The following is a 21336-nucleotide window of genomic DNA, read 5'->3' as shown; positions in this document are numbered from 1 at the left end:
ACCTTCAATTGCTGATTGAGCGGCAGCAATGCGATGATCCACCACGCCCACGCCGGACCATCGGCGATGGTCTCCCAGTTCTCCTCCACCGCTGGCATCTCGCCAAGGCTTTGCAATATCTCTTGCTTCAGTTCGGTGCTGAGGCTCTCGAACCAGTCGATGGCTTTCGCCAACACAATCGCATGCATATTGTTCACCGTCTTCACCATTTCATCGGGTATGGTTTCATCGTAAATATACTCCACTTTGGCGGTCTCGTAGCCATCCTTCTCGTTGCGTGCTAGTATCTTGAAGCGTTTGCAACCCACCGTGCTGAGTATGGAGCAGCCATCGCCGAGCAGCACACAGTCGCGTATATCCAACATGGTGCCGACATCGAAGTAACGTGATTTACCGCTATTCGGCTGTACAATGCCAAATTGCTTCTCACCAGATTCGACAGCGCGACGAACCATTAGGCGATAGCGTGGCTCATACACGAATAACGGACATGGTACGTACGGGAAGGCGGTTGTACAGATGAAGACCGGCACAGATGGCTCCAGATCGATCTCTTGTTGGAAACGCTTCTCGTAGCTGTCTGGAATGAATCGTTTCATTGCGGCTTCAAGAAATTTGGTCACAGGCCGCTTGGCCACAATGAAGGGAACGGGCGAGGATGAGCCCTGATATATGGTATTGACATTTGGTTCCACAAGTGGCGACATGCACAATGGACACGAGGAGGTGTAATCCATGCAACGATCCAAGCATACCCGGCAGTAAGTGTGACCGCATGGCGTCACCACCGGCTTCCAGAAGGTGCGGCAACACAGCACACAATCGAAATCACTGGCATCGACAAGGCCGGCCGGCACTTGCAGCATTTGCTTCGGTGGCGCACCGTTAGCCAGATCGATTTCTGCAGGGGTTAAACATTTTTTTCCATTACAAAATATGCCGCAATCTTTCATATATTTGAAATACTCACTTTTCAGCCGTTGCAGCTCTTGCTTCACCCGCTCCAAAGTGTTGCGAAAAAGTGCACTGTAGTGCACCTCTTCTAAAGACGCACTCAGTGTGGGCACCAGCTCGGTCTCTTTGGGTGTCCATTTCCGACGAAAATGTTTACGCGATGCCTGTCGTCGCAGCTCAATATCGAAGTGCTTCTCCATGCCGGCATAGATGGAGAAACGCTTATCCATGAGCGTGTCGCCGATACCTGAGATATAGCCGGAAATGTTGGCGCTGCCGCCGCCCACATCATCACCAACACCGACATCACCAACATCGCCGATGGCCCCATCCATTGGCGTTAGATAGTCGCTATCGGCGACAATATCACATTTACTACTGTCATACGGTATAAACTCCTCGTCGTACGTATATGAGCTCAGATGATCGCCATTGGCGTTGCTCAGCAGAGCGATTTGTTTGCGCCGGCGCAGTTGTTGCTCCGCGGCGAGTAGTTTGTAGGGAACCGCGGCCACAGCAGCGGCCGAGTTGAAGGTACGCTGTAGCAGCGATTTGCTTTTCGGGGTTTGGGCGAGAAGTTTCTGCAAATTCTGTAAGGAAAGAGTGATATTTTATTGAGTGGTCCTAAAAGGTATTTTATCTGTAGTGGGAATTGTGAATCTATCTGATCAGTGTATTGGAATCGACTCCGAATCGTTTCCGAAAGTCCATAAAGAGTTTAGGCTATTTAACATTCAATACCTAGGCCGCTTTTGGTCTGATCTATGGGCTGAGTGCAGCTTGAAACTATAATTCATAATTTCGGAGGCCTTTTTTTATAGACTTAGTCTAAGATAATCGTATGTTAGAACCTTTTGCTAGTAACTAATATCTGTAAAGATATCAGTTTATTCGTGCTTGGCCTACAAGTCTAGCAAACAAGGGCGTTTCGCAGTTCGAAAATTTGGGAAGATTTTCGGTATTAGACCAAGTATCCTCTGGGTAGCCAAATGACATCCGTTAGAAGTCGAGCCAAAGTGAGAAGGTGGACCATCCCTACTCAGGGTTGTACGCTGGGTCATATACTGCTAATCTCATGCTCTATACGAACCCTATCGGAGTTCAAGTAAAACTCTCACAGTTTTAAACAAAAAATATTAGCCTTTTACTTCAGTTTTGAAGGTTTTTGAGATTTCAAAGCCTTAACGAAGTCTTTTCAATTCCTCAACTGTCTGTTTTTCTCCAGACACAAGACTTACAGGTATATATCTAATTCCTTTCCTAAACTCACAAATATTCGAGTTCATGTCAAACTTCTTGACTTACCTTTGCGAGATCATGTTGAAATAGTTCCGAACTAGTGAGTAATGTGTCCTTGTCGAGACTAATGGCCAGACAATTGTCATAGAGCGCCTCATCACAGCGGCCTAGATGACACAAAGCCAGAGCGCGTAGATAATGAGCCTAAAAATAATACAAAATTTAGTTACATATTTAAAGTGTTTGGAGGTTGATTATCAGCTTACCTTCGCTGAAGTATGGCGTATCTTTAATGCGTTCTCAACATCGGCCAAAGAGCTTTGGAAATGGTTGAGCTTGCGCAGAACTTCGCAGCGTAGTAATAAGCTTTTGAAATTGAAGGGCGCTGGAAGAATAAGAAATGGGAAGAATATAAGTATATATTAATAGACGAAATTTTATTTACTGAAGGCTAAAGTTCTAAATTTTTTTAATTTCTAAGTGGCCTGTCATTTCAAATGAAAATGCCAAGAAAAATCTTTAATTAATGTCAATTTAAATAGAGATGTCAAAAAATATTCTAACAAGCGTTATGGCGTTGAGTTAGCCAACTATGACGTACGCGGTTAGGCGCACACTCACATTCACACATCAAATTAAACAAATGAACCTTTTGAGTGGCCTAAAATGCGCGCTGTCAATATTTGAGTAGCTGACAGTGAAGCGCATGGACACACCGCACTGCGCGCCGCTGACAATGACACAAAGAGGACTGTGTAGCAAGCGCGGTGGTGACGCGGCGGCAATTAGCAGCCGGTGCTTGACGCGCTGCCAACAAATGCTGGTGGGTGCAACCGCGAAATGTCGTGGAAAATTGTATAAATAGAATAATGTTGAGCAGCATCGCCGCTTATGCTTACGAAATATGTATAGCATACATTGTGAGCTCATTATACTAAGCATGCAGAAACAACACCAAACACAAAATAAAAAAAATTTTAAAAACAAATAATTAAAACGCGCGTTTGTATGCGGTCAGCGCGTTCATTCACGCGTTATTTAGCGTCATTAGCAAAGAGTGCGCGTAATAGGCACCGCACAGCGTAGCTGATAAATTATTTCGTGTTGTAATATCAGCGCGCAAAGAAATACAAATAAATTTTCCATAGTGTTCATTTGTTAAGGTAATTTTCAGAATAATTTATACGATTTGCTAGCTATTCTTCAACTAAACTGTTGCGTTCTATAAGACTTTATTGACCGCACGCTGTCAAGCGACAAGCGCGCGCGCCCTCAAGCTGCTGCTACGCCAATGTGCAAATTAACGCCAATCAACGATTCGATCGTTTGTTGTTGTTTTCGCTTGCTGTTTGCTAGCGCCACCCAGTACCAGCGCGTATGGCAAAGCGGTTGTCTATTACGCGTTAGCCATATGAGCGCGCGCACCGCGAGCCACCCACCATCCACCACCCACAAGGCGTCTGCCACAATCCTGTTACGTTTACAACGATGCGCGCCAAATGACTGTGCGATTACATCGGCGGCGCCAGCAAATGCAATACCGCTATTGCACAAGCGATTGCCGCATGCCTTGTTGCATCGCCTGCAATGCTTGCAGGCGGTCGCGCGCTCGCTTACATTTGCGCTATATGCGCGCACAGAGCGCGCATGTCGTCATATTCGATTTATATTTGCCTTAGCACGGACTGCTTACATATGCGCATTTTTATTATTTGCTTCTTGATTGCCTTTTTTACATTGTAGTTCTTTATATTTTATGTAAGATATTTGACTTTTCGTCGTCCCTATTGCATAGGCGCATCGCTTAAGTCGTGCCGCTTAGCGCAACCGGTTTCATGACGATGCCGCTGTTATTTAAGACCTATTTAATTATGTGTGTATATGTGTATGTATGAGTAGGATTTCAATTAGAGGCGGTGACACCACTCGAGGCAAAGGTAAAATGAGTTATTGCCTTGTACGTGTATTCGGTTTGGGTGTATGTGTGTTGGTTGGCGATTTTATGCAAATTAGTTTATTTTCATGCAAATTGAGCGCGCTGCGTATACGTAATTAGTCGAAAAAGATTCTACAAAACACATTTGCAATGCAGGAATAATTTGTGCAATTTGTATGATATTAACAAAATGCCTTGCGGAACGGCGATTATGCGAAAATGAGCGTTGCGCCTAGTTACATAAATTTGAAGAAGCTTAGCGATTCGGAAACAATTTTATTGTAATATTTGCATAAAATGAATGCGATAACGAGTAAGTTATATAAAATAAACATTTGTAGTGATGAAAAGATTTAAAATTGAATAAATTAACGTAACTCAAGAAATTGCTTCAAAATAAATTTTTTTTTACTTGGTTTTTGGTGTTCTAGTATAAATAATTTCTAATGGAAAACCTTTCCGTCAACAATGGAAAATATTAATGAAAATTAGCAGGCACAAAGTTTCTAACCTTATATAAAAGTATCTGAAAAAGCTCGAAGGTTTTCCGGAATTATTTAAATACAAAAAGCACATATTGCCTACATTTGGGCGCAGAGTGAAAAGTGGCATGGTAAACAATTAAATATCTAAACAAATATGTTTAAAATTATTCCATTCTTCTACGCTTAACCTCAAAGCCTCTCTGCAGATTATCGGAAAGCATAAAATAAATTAAAAATTTAAAAACCTAAATTTTTTTATGTCAAAATGGGTAGACATAGTGAAAAGCTGTTGCCTACATTTAAGCTGAAAAGCATAAATCATATTGAAATGAATAGAAATTTACGTGTATGGCGATACATTGAAGAACTCAAAAGCTTTGAGCAGTAATACGGGAGTTGAGAGAAGGTTAGGTTTAGCGGATTAGAGTTCCGCACTCCGGTTTTCGATACTGGCTCCTACTTCAAAGTGACCCTTCAAGTCGCCTTCGAAAATTACGTATTCTCAAGAAGCTTTGCATGACAGAAATATTATTTAAGCAGTGAAAAAATTGCATATTGCCTACATTTGGGCGTCAAGTGGAAAATATATTATTTATAAATCTTGTATTCAAAAACTTTGAAAAATATGTAAGTTCAGGTAGTAGTTTTTTGCTGTTGGAAATACAATTTGTCGTAAAAGTATTGTCAAAGTTAAATTATTTTTTGCATAAATAGGTAATGGCATGCTGTTGCCTACATTGTGGCGCGAAAATATATAATTGGTGAGATCTAATTGGAAACAATATTTTATTGTTTTAGAAATGCATTCTGGAATAATAATGAGATAATTTGGCAAAAGAGCTAATATTATGTTTAGCAAGAGTTCCATAGAATTATTATATGCTGACTTGAGTGATATGCGGTCACGACAAAACAAGTTTTTTTATAAAAAAAAACATAAGAATAAACAACTAAGTAAATCATTGGCTTTAGGTTGTGTAATAATTATTTAATATTAATTATTATATTAACATAAGACATGAAAACGGCCTCTAATTGTTGATAACATAATTTAGGTGTCGAATTTGTTTTGCATTTGTTGACATATTAGACGATTTACTTATGTTGGTTCATATTAACATTGTTTTAAAAAAAATTATGAAATTGTTGTTTGAAATTCGATGAAATTCTAATGAATATAGGAGCTTAAAACTAGAAATTTACCAAATAATTTCTTAACTCTATTTTCGAGTCATATTTCCATTACTTCTTAATTTAACGTCCATGTTAGAATTTGTTGTAGAAAACTATAAATCTTACGGTTGATCTCTCTCATATAAATTTTCCAAACTCCAAGCATTTGCCATAAATTTCCCTCTTAATATTGAAAAAATGGTAACCATAAAATCCCCATCTTCCATTCATTATTGTACTATCACGAGATTCGTGGATAAAGTCACGTACGCCAGCCTTTATTTATAGACATATGTACATACTTATATGTGTACATATGTTATATACGCACCTGCACAAATCTTTTAAAAATCATATAAAATCAAAATATATTTTACCAAAATTGTGTGGCGTTTCTGTAAATGCATAACACAAAATATTTCCATGCTTTTGATGCCAATAATTATGCAACATTCGAAATGATTGTTTATCAGGTTAAATGGGTAGGGGCTCCGTTAATGCTAAATAAAATATTTCCCATGAAAACTGTAAACAATCTGAGAAAATGTTAGTTCTTAACATAGCACCTCGTTTACTGTCGCCTAACAGCAAAGAGCAATGAATTTTTATTTAACAGCAACTATGTTAAAGATGCAGAGAATGTTAGAGAGAGCAGCATAGGAAAACAACAAATTAGAACTCAAAAAGATTTCATTTAACATTTGCGCCTTCTCTATTTATTACATTCTGTGCCGACGTTCTGTTACCAAGCGCTGTTATTAGCGTGCGTTGTTTATTTACATACCTATTCATATGCATGCATATGTATGTTTGTTTGGCATGTTTGTGCTTAATTTGCAAGGAAAAATAAACGGCCAGCAATTCCAGTAGCCAATACTCATGAATATGCATGACATGCAAATGCAGAAGTAGGTATGTTTTACGAATGAGTGCCTTTACACGGGCACAGCTGTAAGTGGTCACAGTTTTTGGTGCTAAAGGGGAGCACTGCAGAAAAATTGTGTAAGGTTGTGCACTGGTTTAAACCTTGGAAATGGCTATAGAAATGTTGCTTGTTTCTGTTTTTACGAGTGAGCGTCAGAAATTGGACGTTAAGGCATTATCGAGTGGTGAAAATGTGGATTTTTATTAAAATTGGTAATAATAAATTATTAAACACAAAACTTGAAATTTTGTAGGTAGTAGTATGTACTTCTTGATTATAAAACAATATTTTTTGGTTTTGCCAAATATTTTTTAAATACTTATATTTATATTATTATATTATTGGGGTTGCCATATGTAAGTAAAACTATAATAACATGCTTTTTCTAAATGTTTTGTTATATGTTAGTAGAAAATAAAAAAAATAACTGTGTATTAAAAGTACAGAAATACATATTATTGGGGTTGCCATATGTAAATAAAACTATAATAATTTTTTTTTTCTAAATTTTTGTAATAAGTTAGTAAGACAATTAAGAAAAAGTTTCAAATTAAACAGTAAATACTTTTGGCACATTTCGAAACAGAGATGCCATACAAAAATATTATTTCAACTTTATTTAAAGTAAAATTTGGCTTTAAAATTTTGGATTGGAAGATATAACTAAGTTATTGTCGCACTTTCATTACATATGTATACTATACATATATACATATAGTGCTAGAAACTCATATATGGGGTTGCCATCCTTAATTATAATTTTCATTGTCAATTAAAGCATAAAAACTACCGTGTTAAGTAAAATTTCCAGATATAGCCATTTATAACAATGAAATCATTTTATAGCCTATATATTTAAAAATAGGGATGCCATACGCAACCGAAATTTAGTAATAAAATAAATACTGTGAGCTTGCAATGAATTTTGCTTATCGAAAATGACTTCAAATTGTTTTCTTGAAGAAATATTGCACATAAAAATATTATAACGAGAGTTGCCACAAGTTTATAACTAACATCAAGTCAGTACAGTCTTGTGTAAAAAATATTTTTCACTAGGGTTGGCATCTACCAGTAATTTGCTGTTCAAAAACAAAAAATAAATTTTCGTATACTGATATAATCTAACATATTTTCCAGATCTTTTTATATCTTGGGTTCAATGAACTTTGCATCTTTCTTCAGAATTTTATAATTTCCTTTGTTCATATCACTTTTTTTGTTATTCATGGAAATGTTAATATATTAAAATGAACATATTGCTTTTAAGTGCTGAATGCTAATACTTAAGAAACATTTTTTCCTATCGATTCCAAAGCAAGCCAATAATCGGTCACTTAAACAATGTGTAATTATCTGTAATTATACACGAGCCCATGTAAGTATTACAAGAAACAGTTAAGCTAAGCAAACACCCAGTGGCTTTTGTAAATTTGCCGCGCCGTCACAAAGAATTCGTTTCGCCTTATCAAGCTGTGTACATTTTGAGTAAAATTGAAAACAAAACGAAAACAAAACGAATGCCGACACCATGCCACATATCAAGGAGGAGAAACAGCGACATTCAAAAAAACAACAAAAAAATTCTTTTGTGGCCACAAATCATTTTTCTGTGGGCGCTTAAGCGCTACGTACAGTAGCGAGCGGCGAAAAAATCAAATGAAATTATCTCTAAGCAAACAATGACAGACCACAAAACCCAAAAACCGACAAGCAACTCAGCAGCGACGCCGGAAATTTCGACTGGCTTCGTGGTGCTATTTATTGCCCATATTATTCTTAATTAGTTGTTCTCATTGTTTTTGTTTATACCGAATATGTATTTACTTAAGTTGAATTGAGGTTGCCGACGGTCAGCCGAGTACAGTGTATGGTGGAGAGGAAGTGCGCCATATGCGTGTGACTGTGTCAATGTTTATTGAGTTTAACAGCACGAAGAATAAACAATAAACAGCTGGCAATGAGAAAACGATGTGCGCGTATTTACATTTGGTAATTATTTTAAGTGGACAAGCATTTGAGAACTTATTGCTGTAGTGTTGTAAAACAGGAAAAAATATTGCAGAACGCGTTTTTCTTTGATAAACTACAACTGGCTGAGTTAATGAAAAATAAACGGAATGAGAAAAATAGATATATATTAAATTAAAATTCCAAAAAATAATAAATATTTTGTATGTAAGGAAAATATTATTATAAATAAATATTTTAATAACAAAAAAACAGAATTAAAAAAAATGAACTTAAAAAAAATAAAAAATATATAAATACAAATCCAAATATACAAAATATAAAAAACCTAATATTTTAAAATTTAAAAATTAATTAATTAATTATTATATTTTTATACATTATTTCAATAAAATAAATTTTATTTATTTATATATAAAATGTATATCTAAAATATAAAATCCCATAATTTGTAACCTATACAATTAATTATTATAAATTATTTTAATTTGAAAAAAAAAAAATTTTAAATTAAATACTATGCATTAATATAAATATTTTAATTCCAAAAAAAAAACAAAATTTAAAAAACAATTAAATAACAAAAATTAAAAATATATAAAAAAAATATGCAAAATATAAAAACACCTAAAATTTTCAAATTAAAAAATTAATTATTATAAATTATGTATTTTAATTTGAAAAAAAAAATTTTAAAAATTAAATACTATATAAAGTAGGTATGAATATTTTAATTGCAAAAAAAATTGAATTAAAAAAAAATAAAATACAAAAATTAAAAAATATATAAATACAAAATGTATGTAAATATACCAAATTATTATAAATTATTTTAATTAAAAAAATTTAAAAATTAATACTATATAAAATAAAAAAGCCAATAATTTTCTATTCAATAAATAATCTATGTTTAATAATTTTATATACTTATTTATATATCATATACAATTCAAAACATTGATTCTAAAAAGTTAATTTTTATAAATTATATTAATTAAAATAAAAATTTAATCCAAAAATTTTGAATGATATAATAAAAAAAAAGCCTAGAATTTTATAATTCAAAAATTAATTTTTATAAACTATTTTATTTAGCTAAAACAATTAAATAAAAAATTTAACAGAAATAATTTGTACAATCCCAAAACTTTGAACTTAAAAAGTTAATATTTAGAAATTAGATTAATTAAAAAATTTGAAATAAATTCTTACATTGTTGAATCTAAAAAATAATTATTATAAATTATTTTAATAAAAAACAAAATTAAACATTAAAATACAATAAAATTACAAAAATGTAAAAATTACTATTTAAAAAAAAATTCAAAATTTTAAATTAAAAACATAAATTACTATAAATTACTCCCCAATCCGAAAACATTGATTTTAAAAAGTTAATTATCATGAATTATTGCTTTTTAATTAAAAATAAAATTTTAAATTTTTTAATCTAAAAGATAAATTATTTAAAAAAAATTAAAAACAAAAATAAAATAAAATCACAAAAATTTTAAAATATATATAAAATTCCAATTTTTTTTTTAATTTGAAAACTTAATTATTTTAAATTATTCCAATTTTTTATCTTCCTAATGCCATCAACAGATTTTCTGACTCATTAATGAACTTTCGAAATGTATGAGTTACAATCCTTGTATTAAAATAAGGCGACTTTAAGAGTCCAAAACTACAACTAACTCAAACATTGATTTTATAATATGATTTGACATATTAAAATACTTTTTACATAAAACAGCATTTAATTGTAAAATAAGGCGTTCATTGCACTTTTATAAGCAATTATGTTTAAATAATTGGAACAAAAGGCCAAGAAGGTGGCAGTTCGCTGGTCTAGCCGACATGTAGCAGTGATCATGTCGATAACAAAGCATTGTGAGCTAGTAAAGTTGAGTAAAAGTTAAAAATAAAACAAATAAACAAATAATTAAACTCGTATCAACAAAAATCCCTGAAATATGTTAATGCGTAAACAAATTAATAAACGCTGATAACCACAATACACTCATGACTAAACTTTCGAATTATATTAGTTAAAGTTTCTGATAGTTTTAAGTATTAATTTTTTTTTTGGAAATGATCTGCTTCTTTTGTTCTTTAGTTTTTAAGAACATAATATGTTGGCACAAGTAGTTAAAATCTCGTTTGAATTTAGATTTTTTAGCATCAAATTATATGCAGCGATGAGTGCAAAATGGTTCCGGCAGGCCATTACACAGAGTACTACGTGACAGCATCACTTTATTGTGATGAACTGTAGGATTTATATGAACAAATAGATCTTAAAGCATTAATACACTGTAGTCAAATAAAATCCGCAAGTAAAAGAGAGAAGAATGAGGAAGCAAAAATACTTTATTTTATAATTTGAGGTAATTCAATTTATGCATGTAAGTAGTTATGTAGCCATTTAATTTTCACTTAGATAAATATTTAAATAAATTTGATGTCTGCTGACAAATAACATTTTAATACCAAATTATTTGGGTAATTTATTTTACAGTTTCCCATAAGCAAAATGTGACACAAATGATGTTTACATACATACATAAGTATACCTGTGATTGTATATATTTTAAAAATTTATGTGTTGACTTTTCTCTGAACTATAAAGCCTTTGCCTACACAATTAAATTCGCAAATTATTTTGCGACAGTAAAATATGTTGAAAAATGTTGTGTAAAAGCTGACATAAACAACAACGAAATATCTACTTTTTCTTTAGCGCTCTCAAACGTGAGCATATGTATCATTATTGCATAATGACTACAATAACAACTATAACAGTGTGTAATAATTTATTTATTGATGCAGGTGAGTCAATGTACCTGCCAGCAATAACGGCGCATTACGAGCAATTTGCGCGCTCATACGAAATATTGAAATTAAGTATTGAGCAGGAAATGACGGCAATAAGTGCATATCTAGGCCGCTGATTATTGATATTAAACAGCTAAAATTGCTTGCTGTACTAAAGTGGTGGCAAATGCATGGCATGCAAGCAGTTTTAGTATAAAATTTGTTTCAATAATATATATTTTTTATGGGAAATAAATAAAATTATTTTTTATCGAAGGTAATAATATTACAACCTGCTTGAGTGTTTCGTACCTGTTGAGCCACTATACTTATTATTGCGCAATTGAAGAGTCAATGAATTTACTGATAATCACAAACGAGGCTCAAATTAGCTAATATTTGATTATAATTATTAATAATTTGCATAAGTCGTTGGATTTATTTATAGTTTACTTTGCTTATCGCTATTAAGTCATAAAGTTTTCATATTTACCGGCATACTAGCTTTGGAGCTTTACTAGCTTATTGCTAAATTATTTGCTGTGTTATATTAAATTTATTCAGAATTAATTATCTACTCTGCAAGTAATCGAAAAGTGTAAATAACACTGATTTATGGACATTTTGCGGGTGTGTTGTTAGCGGTTGTTTATTGATAATTTGGGGTTGTTAAAATCGAAATTGATTGTAAAAATTTTCTAAAACGGATGATTTTTTGTGTTATATTCAAAGGGTGTAGATGTCAAACTACTTTTATACTATATACTAAAATAACAATAATAGCTGTAGTTTATGTAAAATTTTTAAACTCAAATTCATTATTAGGGCACCTCAAGTACTCCACAGACCTCTTAGCACATCAGTCGAATTTTTTTTGTTCAGATTTGTTTAGTAGTGTAATTTATTGTTATACATTTCACTAAATAAAGCTTTTTAAAGTCTACAGAATAGCAACTTATTTCGAAAATAGTTCAGAAACAAGTGAGGTAGGGCCAAATTCGGTTGCCACCGAACATTTTATGCTCATGTGACTTGCAAGAATCAAAACCAGGGAAATACCATAAGGTATGAAATGTCAACATATTGGCCGATATATGCGGTACAAAGTAACCAGGAAGTTCAAAAATCGTTGTATTGGGCGTGTGGGAGCTAAGGAATGTATTGACACACAGACATACCATTGTTATAAACGGATTATACCTGAATTTCAATTGTATATCTCACATATTGACCGATATTTTCGGTAAAAAGTCAACTTTAGGTAATGGGGTCCAAATATACGATAGGAAGTCGCCTTGTTTAAAACCTCGCTTGGTATCGAACGGCTCGGAGCTTTCCTTGCCGATCCTGACAAAGTTTTTGGTATTGCTCAAAGTCAGTTTACAAAATTGGCTTGCTGCACCAAAATTATGTGTTAAGATATTTAACTTTTCGAAAATAGTGTTCAAGATATTCTTTATAATTTTTATTTTTTTATATTTGTAATTTTTTTTTTAATTTTTTATAATTATATTTTAAATTATAATTTTATGATTTTTTTAATTTCTTAATTTTTTAAATATTATTTTAACTATGTTGTCCAGTGTAGTTTATGTAACTTACTACAAACTATCACCGAATGGAAGAATTTAAAAAAAATTCTGCATTTTGCCTTGTAACTTAGGCCTTCAAAACAAACGGGGTAATTTGCAAGGCATTATTCCCTCATAAAGCACCCCATGGCGTATGAGCAACCAACCAAACGAAAGTTATGCGCCGCCTTTAATGTCACGTAAACTTCAAACGCTTTACAATTCCAACAAATACAACAAACTTAAAATATGCTAACTACTGATGTTATGTAAAGAACTTAAGAACGCAATGTGCATAAATGTAGCAATGAATAAATACATAATTTTGAAGGAGAAGGTGACGCAAAACATGCCGTGAACTGAAGATGCACACACAAGCAATACGCTTGTCCAGCTTAGGGAGTAATGACCGTTAAGCAAATTTTTCAAAGCCGTTGTGAATAAATCAACGAAATTATATGCACAGTAAGGCATGGATGCTTACTAAATGAAAAGAAAAAGCTGCGAAGCTTCGAAATAAATTTGGAATATTGAATAAAGTAGAAGGAGTTAGGAATAAGTTACTCGTATACTCATAATACCTTTGAAGAGTGTTAAACCTTTTGACAGATAATGGAGACAATAAAAATATATTTAATAATTTTCGCAGATGCATAAAAAAATTAAAAAAATATTTGTATCTTGATTTTGAAGTGTCAGTTTCTATGACAGCTATATGCTAAAATAGCCCGATCTAAATAATATCTTACTATATTATAGCGTGGTTTTTAATAATAATGTGTGCCAAACTAAGTGAAGATATCTTGTCAAATAAGAAACTTTTCCTATAGCAACTTGGTTTCAATCGTCTAGTTCGTATGGCAGCTATATGCTATAGCTATCCGATCCGAACCATTTCTTAAGAGATTGCACCATTGCTTTGGAAAATAGTTCCTAGAAAAATTTCGTGAAGGTATCTCATCAAAGGAAAACGTTATCCATACAACAACATGATTCCGATCGTTCGGTTTGTATGGCGGCTATATGTTACAGTGATCCGAGAATATCAGTTTAGACAAATGAGTAGCCTCTTGTGAAGAAGAGAGCGTATACAAAATTTAAAGTCGATATATCGAATACTAAGGGACCCTCGCGTATATACGGACGGTTAGAGAGGCATGGTTAAGTCCACTTAGCTAGACACGCTGATCATTTACGTATGTATTTATGATACTTAGATGCTTCATAAGGTCTCGAAATATTTTTTTGTCGATTTTCTTCCGAGTGTTATAAACTTCGTGACATACTGAATACACCTTGAGCAGGGAATGAAAGCCTGAAACGCCAAATATTGGAACAATTTTGCTCATTCCTCTGGAATAAACAAAAATTATATAAATAATAAATATAATATAATATTAAACTGAGCAATTAAAGCTCTCAAACTAAAAATGTAGCAAAAAGCAACAAATACAACAAAAAGTAAACACAGAACAAGAATTTGAGGGAAACTGAAAGTTCCCACAACATTTCTAATATTGTTTTTTACAACAAGTGTATAGGAACTTATCGCTAAAAAAAAACCAAAAACAAGTGTAGCGTAGCTTATCGCTAAAAAACCAACAACAAAGTGACGGTTGAAAACATGAAAACATATACACTCCGCAACAAAAACAACACACATATGTTTACACGCTAAACAAACATTGTTTTAAGAGAGCAACGCGCTGTTAGCCGCTGGCGGTTCTCGGCGCTCACACACACACGCCCACCTAAGCACTCACACATATACACCTAAGCACTCACAGACAAAGCAGCTGTGCACGCGAGCCAAAGCGCATTTCAATTTCACAATTCTTACAGTTTCACTACCATATTTCGCACAAGTTGCTGGCATTCCATGCCATTTCGTTTCCATACACTTCATTCCATTCCATTTCATTTTATAATGAGCATTTTGACGCAAATGTGAGGTGACTGACCGGCTAGGCAGGCATAATGGCTAAAGCGAAAATCTGAAATATTGTTTGGGTGAGCGCAGTGGGGAGCGTGCGCTTGACATATGGATGGAGCGTGGTCGTTGCACAAAGTCACAGCCGCCACAAGCTGGTGCGAGGAGGAGAAGAACCTCGCGCACACGCACAAATATTTGCACAAGAGTGAAGCGTATGACTTTTGCACATGTATATGTGTGGTTGGATGCTCAACACAAGCTGCAGTGGGCGCTGGTGGGAAGCGCGCGTGTTTTCAGAGCTGACAGCACTTTGCGGCGCCTTCTGAAATGCTCAAAGGGTGTCTGCCGTGATATGTGGTGCGAAATCATATGGTGTCGTCAGGCTGCTACCGCCAGCGGGGGGACATAAATTCACTACTGTTGAAGTGCAAAAGAGCAAAGTTGAGTAGGACTTTGCTGCAGGCGCATTCATGTTAATGCTTGGTTAATGTTGAAGGTTCAAAGTTCAATAAATGCGAGAGTACTTGCTGTCTAAAAAGTATAGCGAAAGTGAAAGAACTGTATAGGCGTTACGATAATTGCAATTTGCTGCAAAAATTAGTTTTGTATGCCGAGTAATATTACTATTCATATTTACAAACTAATTTTTGTATTCTTTGCGACTCATTTCTTGGCTTTCTCTGCTCAACTTCACACAATATTGAAAGTGTGTCACTGCTTCTCTTATTTGTTCGTTTGTTTATTTAAGTTATAGTTTTGTTCTCTATGTCTATTTGTTGTTGCTTTCTTGTTGATTATCAAAAACAACAAATAGATGTTGTGTTGGTGCTCTTTAGCGATAAAAGCGGTAAATAAGGCTTTGTTGGTGAAGTGCCCACGCAACACTAAACATTGCTCATTCATAAAAAATAATAAACAAAATAACAACAATTCTCACTGCTGATAATTTGAAGATAGTAATGCTTTGACGCATATATGTATATTTATAATAGGGTGAGCCTAAAAATTAAATGTCATTATTTTTTAATAATAAAATGTCGAATATATTTAATAATTTCAACTATGTTATTATAAAATACATTTTTACAAAAAGTATGTAGAATAATCGTGCCGAATAGAAGACAAAAAAGTCTGTATGAAACGGAGCGGCACAGCTGGATGAACTCTTCGACGTAATCAAGAGTTACCGCAGAAACCGGCTCATCGCAGAAAACGAGAAAAGACGTGGACTTCTAAGCAGACGCATAACGAACCCAGAGCCAACAACCTGGAAGCGGCGGGCGGCAAGCCCAGTGGAGCCTCGAGAAACAGTGCGACCAAGAAGTGAAAATGACGGCCAGTGGCAAAAATTCTTGCTCAAAAAACAAGGAAGACCACCGCAATCGAAGGAACGGAACACAAAAACCCAAAAGAGGAACAACAAGGACAGGAATATGGCTTCAAAGCAGAGAGCAGAGGTGAAGATAGCAACGAGATCCTCAAGAATATTCGTAAATCTAAAAAACAAGAGCTCAAACCAAGAGTCGGGCTTTACTACTAGAGCTGGAGAAGGGACAGTCCACAAAAGCCAGTTTCTGCGAGGCATTCAAGACGACCCTTCGAGAGTCCGCAACTGTGGCCGACCTTAAATCAAAAGCCAAAATAGAGATTACACTCCCTTTCAACAAAAGAGGAAGTAGCAGAGGCTGTAAAAATAGTGCTACAGGACTCCATTGAAGACTTGACGATAAGTATAACAGCACCTAACACAAAAGAGTAGGTTAGGGCATATAAAACGCTCGATGAGGATAATTTTAATTTAGATTTTTATTTAGTTAATTACTATTTCCTCCTCCTCCTCCATTGACAAATAACAATGTTGTTGTTGGGGTTGTCGTAAAGACAAGTGTGTGCGTACTTACATACATACTACAAGCACTTACTTTTTTTGCTCGAATACGCTATCTATTTATACATAATATATATATTTCTCAGCGATTATTAAATTTGTTGCAAATTGCTACAATTGACTTTTAATACAAATAAATGAAATGAAACAAAACTGCCTAGATAAGAATGCCAACAAACTTGACTTAAATACTTCTCTAATCTTATTTTTGTTATGAATAACAATGATTCGACAATTTGCTTCATCTTTTAGCGTATTTGGTTAACTAATAAATAAACTCAACAATGTGTGACTTTATGCATATATGAAGGATATAAATACACATATATATGTATATACCATACATATATACATATGTACATATACCATACATACATATGTTTGTATGCTATCTATGGACTTTTGCACTTCTTGTGTGCGCTTTTGCTTACGTAATTCGCGCTCCATACCTTTGTACATATTTGTACTTGTGTGTGTATATTTCTTTTAATCAAAATTGCAGTAATTTTTCATGCGAAAACGCAATTAGCTTTCATTGTGGTCGGTGAAGTGCCATTAGCCTTGAACTTGATTAGGAAAAGACGTGCAATGAACTTCAAGTCTTGTGGCATTATTTTTTTTTAGGAATTTATAAATAGACTTTCGGGTATATAAGTACTGGCGGTTTGTTTGTGTGAAATGAATTTAGATGTGTTCAATGAGGAGACGATTCTGCAGAGTGGTATGAACATATACACATATATATTTTTATGTACTTGTAAGGCTTTTAGTGGCATCATATGGAAGTGGCTGGTAAAATATTACAAAATTTATTAAAAAATCAATTCTTATCCAATATACTTTTCTGTAATCGAAAATTGTTAGTGGAAAAAAATTAATAATTTTTAATATTCTGCTTTAAGTTTTATATGGTTTTGAATGTACTACATATGTATCGGTATAAAAATATAATAATTTTATAAAACATTTTTCCATGCAAAATATAAACTTAATATTTTTAGATTTTGTTATAACAAACCAACAGCATATTTTTATACTATCAGAAAGCACAGATTGCAGCAAATATAAAGCCCAATGACAAAAAAAATCTAAGATTTTGACTTGAGATGTTTTGATTGAAAACTATGGTTGTAAGGTTATGTCAAAAAGGTGCCAAAACAAAAGTTGTACGTTTCTTCATCACCTACAACTTTTTCCTATGGGCCATTGGTTTATTTTGATTTTAGTTTTCTTTTAGTTTTAGTTTTAATTTTAATTTAATTTTAATTTTAGTTTTAATTTTAAATTTTAATTTTAAATTTTTATTTCAATTTCAATTTTGATTTTTATTTTTATTATAGTTTTAATTTTAATTTTAAATTTTAATTTTAATTTAATTTTAAATTTTTATTTTAATTTCAATTTTAATTTTTATTTTTTGATAGTTTTAATTTTAATTTTTTATTTTAAATTTTAATTTAAATTTAATTTTGAATTTTAATTTCAATTTTGATTTTTATTTTTATTATAGTTTTAATTTTAATGCACCTCTTTCCTTTCCCGATCGCCTTTTCGCTTTTATTTTTGTTATCATTACTTTCATTACTATGTTTTTTTTTGCTTTCAAAATTATCTGCCGCAGAATATATTTTAGATTTATTGAGATTTGTCATTGCAAACAATTTTTCTAAAAAAATTTTGAATCTTTCCATAATAATTTTTTTTATAGAAAATATTAAAATAAAATTGTTTTCTAAAAAAAATTTTGAATCTTTTTATAATATTTTATTTTATGAGATTTATCGGAAAAAATATTAAAATAAAATTGTGTTTAAATAGTAATGTAATGGTTTACTGGTTGTATTCACAAATGTTGCTGTCGCTAAGAAATAATATTTTTAGCATCAAAAGAAAAAAAAACAAAAAAGAAATATTTGTATCAAAGTTCTAATTTTACTGTTCCTAAAATCAATTAAGCACACACTCAACTCGACAGCATTAACATCGGCGTCCAATAAAACGTTGACATAAACAAAGTGTTATGTAAAAACCTGCTCTCAGCGCCTATGGAACGCTGCTAGCCTCAAGTACAAAGAATCAACAAGTAAACAAAACAAAACATTTTCGAAAATAAACACATTAAAAACCAAAAATAATAAAGACAGGAAAAAACAGCCGAAAAAGTAGCGCTTTAAACGAGTCAAGGTTAGCTTTTTGTATACAAACAAGCAAATATAAAAAGCAAGAAAACAACAAAAAGCGAAAACCACAAAAATATTACATAATTCTGGGCAAACGCACACACATATTTGCACACACAAACACGGAAAGGTGTGTGTTTCAGCGAAATAATGCGCACAGCTTTACGTAAAATGACCTCCAATCGCAGTAAAAACAAATAAATGCGCGTACGCACACACACACAAATACACATGCAGACAGCACCGATGAATGCCAAATATGCACAAACGAGTCGCTAGGCGCGCGGCTGTGGCAAGAGCATGAAGTGGAGCGATTTAAATGTGAAATATATGAGATATAATTATTTTATATATGTGCATATGTACATATGTGTGTGTGTGTGTGTAGGAAATATAATGCCATAAAAGTGCGCTTAAAAATATGGCAAATATGCAAGCCGATATGTAAATGACAACGATAATATTTATCGCAAGTAAATAAATAATTGGAATCAACCGTATCAAAGATGCTGTTGGACGCAACGTTACGGTGAATGGCGATCGCTATCGTTCGATGCTAACAAACTTTTTGTTGCCAAAAATGGAAGAACTGAACTTTGACATGTGGTTTCAACAAGATGGCGCTACGCCACACAGCTCGCGATTCTATGGCCATTTTGAGGGAAAACTCGGAGCCATCTCAAGAAATGGACCCGTAAGTTGGCCACCAAGATCATGCGATTTAACGCCTTTAGACTATTTTTTGTGGGGCTACGAGTCTAAAGTCTACAGAAATAAGCCAGCAACTATTCCAGCTTTGAAGACAACATTTCGAAGAAATTCGGGCTATTCCGAAATGCTCGAAAAAGTTGCCCAAAATTGGACTTTCCGAATGGACCACCCAAGACGCAGCCGCGGTCAACATTTAAATGAAATTATCTTCAAAAAGTAAATGTCATGAACCAATCTAACGCCAAATAAAAATGTTTGCAAATTTTATGCGTTTTTTTTTTTTTAAAAGTTATCAAGCTCTTAAAAAATCACCCGATAAATGTGCATATGTATGTGTGTGTGTGTGTAGGAAATATAATGCCATAAAATTTTATATTGCCGATATGTAAATGACAACTAAACAAATATTTCATTTATAACTTATTTGTTGATGCTGCCATTAAATGAATTTTTGTTGATTGTTGAGACATAGCAAAACATAGCGAATGTTACACGCCCACAAATGTTTCGATTGGTTTGCTGAAGGTTGGGTATAAATATTTTATGTTCATAGCTAAACAAATATTTCATTTATAACTTATTTGTTGATGAATTTTTAATATTTTTGTTGTTGTTGAGACATAAAATTTATGCTTTTGAATTAAGAGAATATGTAAAAAAATCAATTAAATATTATAGAATTGCATACTGTTCTGACACTGTTCACTTTTGCTGTTGAGCACCATGGCGTATTAGTGTCAGGTTTTCTAATGTTTATCATCAGTGTTGCGAGTTTTCTCATTAAGAGAATTTGGATTACAAATTAAAATCCGAGTTTTTTATTTAAATTTTGTAATTTAATAAAAATAAAATATTTTTTAATTTAAAATTCTGGGTAAAACAGAAAAAATAATAATTTTTCAAATCATAAGCTGCAAAAAAATTAACTCATAAAGTCATCAAATATTGAGAGTCTTATAAAACCAAATAACTCAAAAAAATTAGTTCGAATTCAATTTACTTCTACTAAATTTTGGTTTTAAAAATTATGCTATTTTCCATAAGGGGAAAAAAATGCGAATAGTTTAAAAAAATTATAATATAATTAATTTTTTTTTAAATGTTTAAAAATATTTTGTATGGAAGCTTTGAATTGTTTTCCTCTACTAAATCAGGTTTCTAAATTTCTAGAAATATTTATAAAATTAAGAAATAAAAAAAATTGTTTCAAAATATTTAAAAAAATGTATAGAAACATTCAATTAATTCTACTCAAAGTGGTTTTTAAATTTCAAAAATATTTATGAAATTTGAAAAATGCTTTCCATATTTTTTTGTGTTTTAATTATTTTCTTCTACACAATATGGTTTAAAAATTTCTAAAAGATTTGAAAAAATAATTAAAAAAAGATTTCATATTTCTTTTTAGAAATTTGGAAATTATAAAAAATGAGCACATTTTATCGAAGTTGTAAAATAATTGGTTTATTCTAGCTGTGGTTTTAAAATTCGAAAAAATATTTCAAAAACTAAAACAAAAGTTACATAATTTTTTTTTTGAAATTAATGAAAAA

The 21336-nt window shown here is 32.6% G+C and overlaps 1 protein-coding gene across 3 annotated transcripts in view; it reads right to left on the bottom strand.

Annotated features, from left to right (window-relative positions):
- LOC126761349 (uncharacterized) overlaps window positions 1-21336 on the bottom strand; it is an 83535-nt gene that overhangs the window by 1508 nt on the left and 60691 nt on the right. For all 3 annotated transcript variants that reach the window (XM_050477421.1, XM_050477423.1, XM_050477422.1), the window contains 4 exons: window positions 2460-2578; window positions 2260-2397; window positions 971-1544; window positions 3-901 (listed from right to left, as the gene is read on the bottom strand). In XM_050477421.1, coding sequence (XP_050333378.1) covers window positions 3-901; window positions 971-1544; window positions 2260-2397; window positions 2460-2578 — 1730 coding nt within the window. The remainder of the gene's footprint in view (window positions 1-2; window positions 902-970; window positions 1545-2259; window positions 2398-2459; window positions 2579-21336) is intronic.

Source organism: Bactrocera neohumeralis, chromosome 6 (assembly GCF_024586455.1).
Source record: "Bactrocera neohumeralis isolate Rockhampton chromosome 6, APGP_CSIRO_Bneo_wtdbg2-racon-allhic-juicebox.fasta_v2, whole genome shotgun sequence".
Taxonomy (NCBI): Eukaryota; Metazoa; Arthropoda; class Insecta; order Diptera; family Tephritidae; genus Bactrocera; species Bactrocera neohumeralis.
Note: the sequence above shows the minus strand (reverse complement) of the source record. Positions and strands in the feature narration are given on the sequence as shown.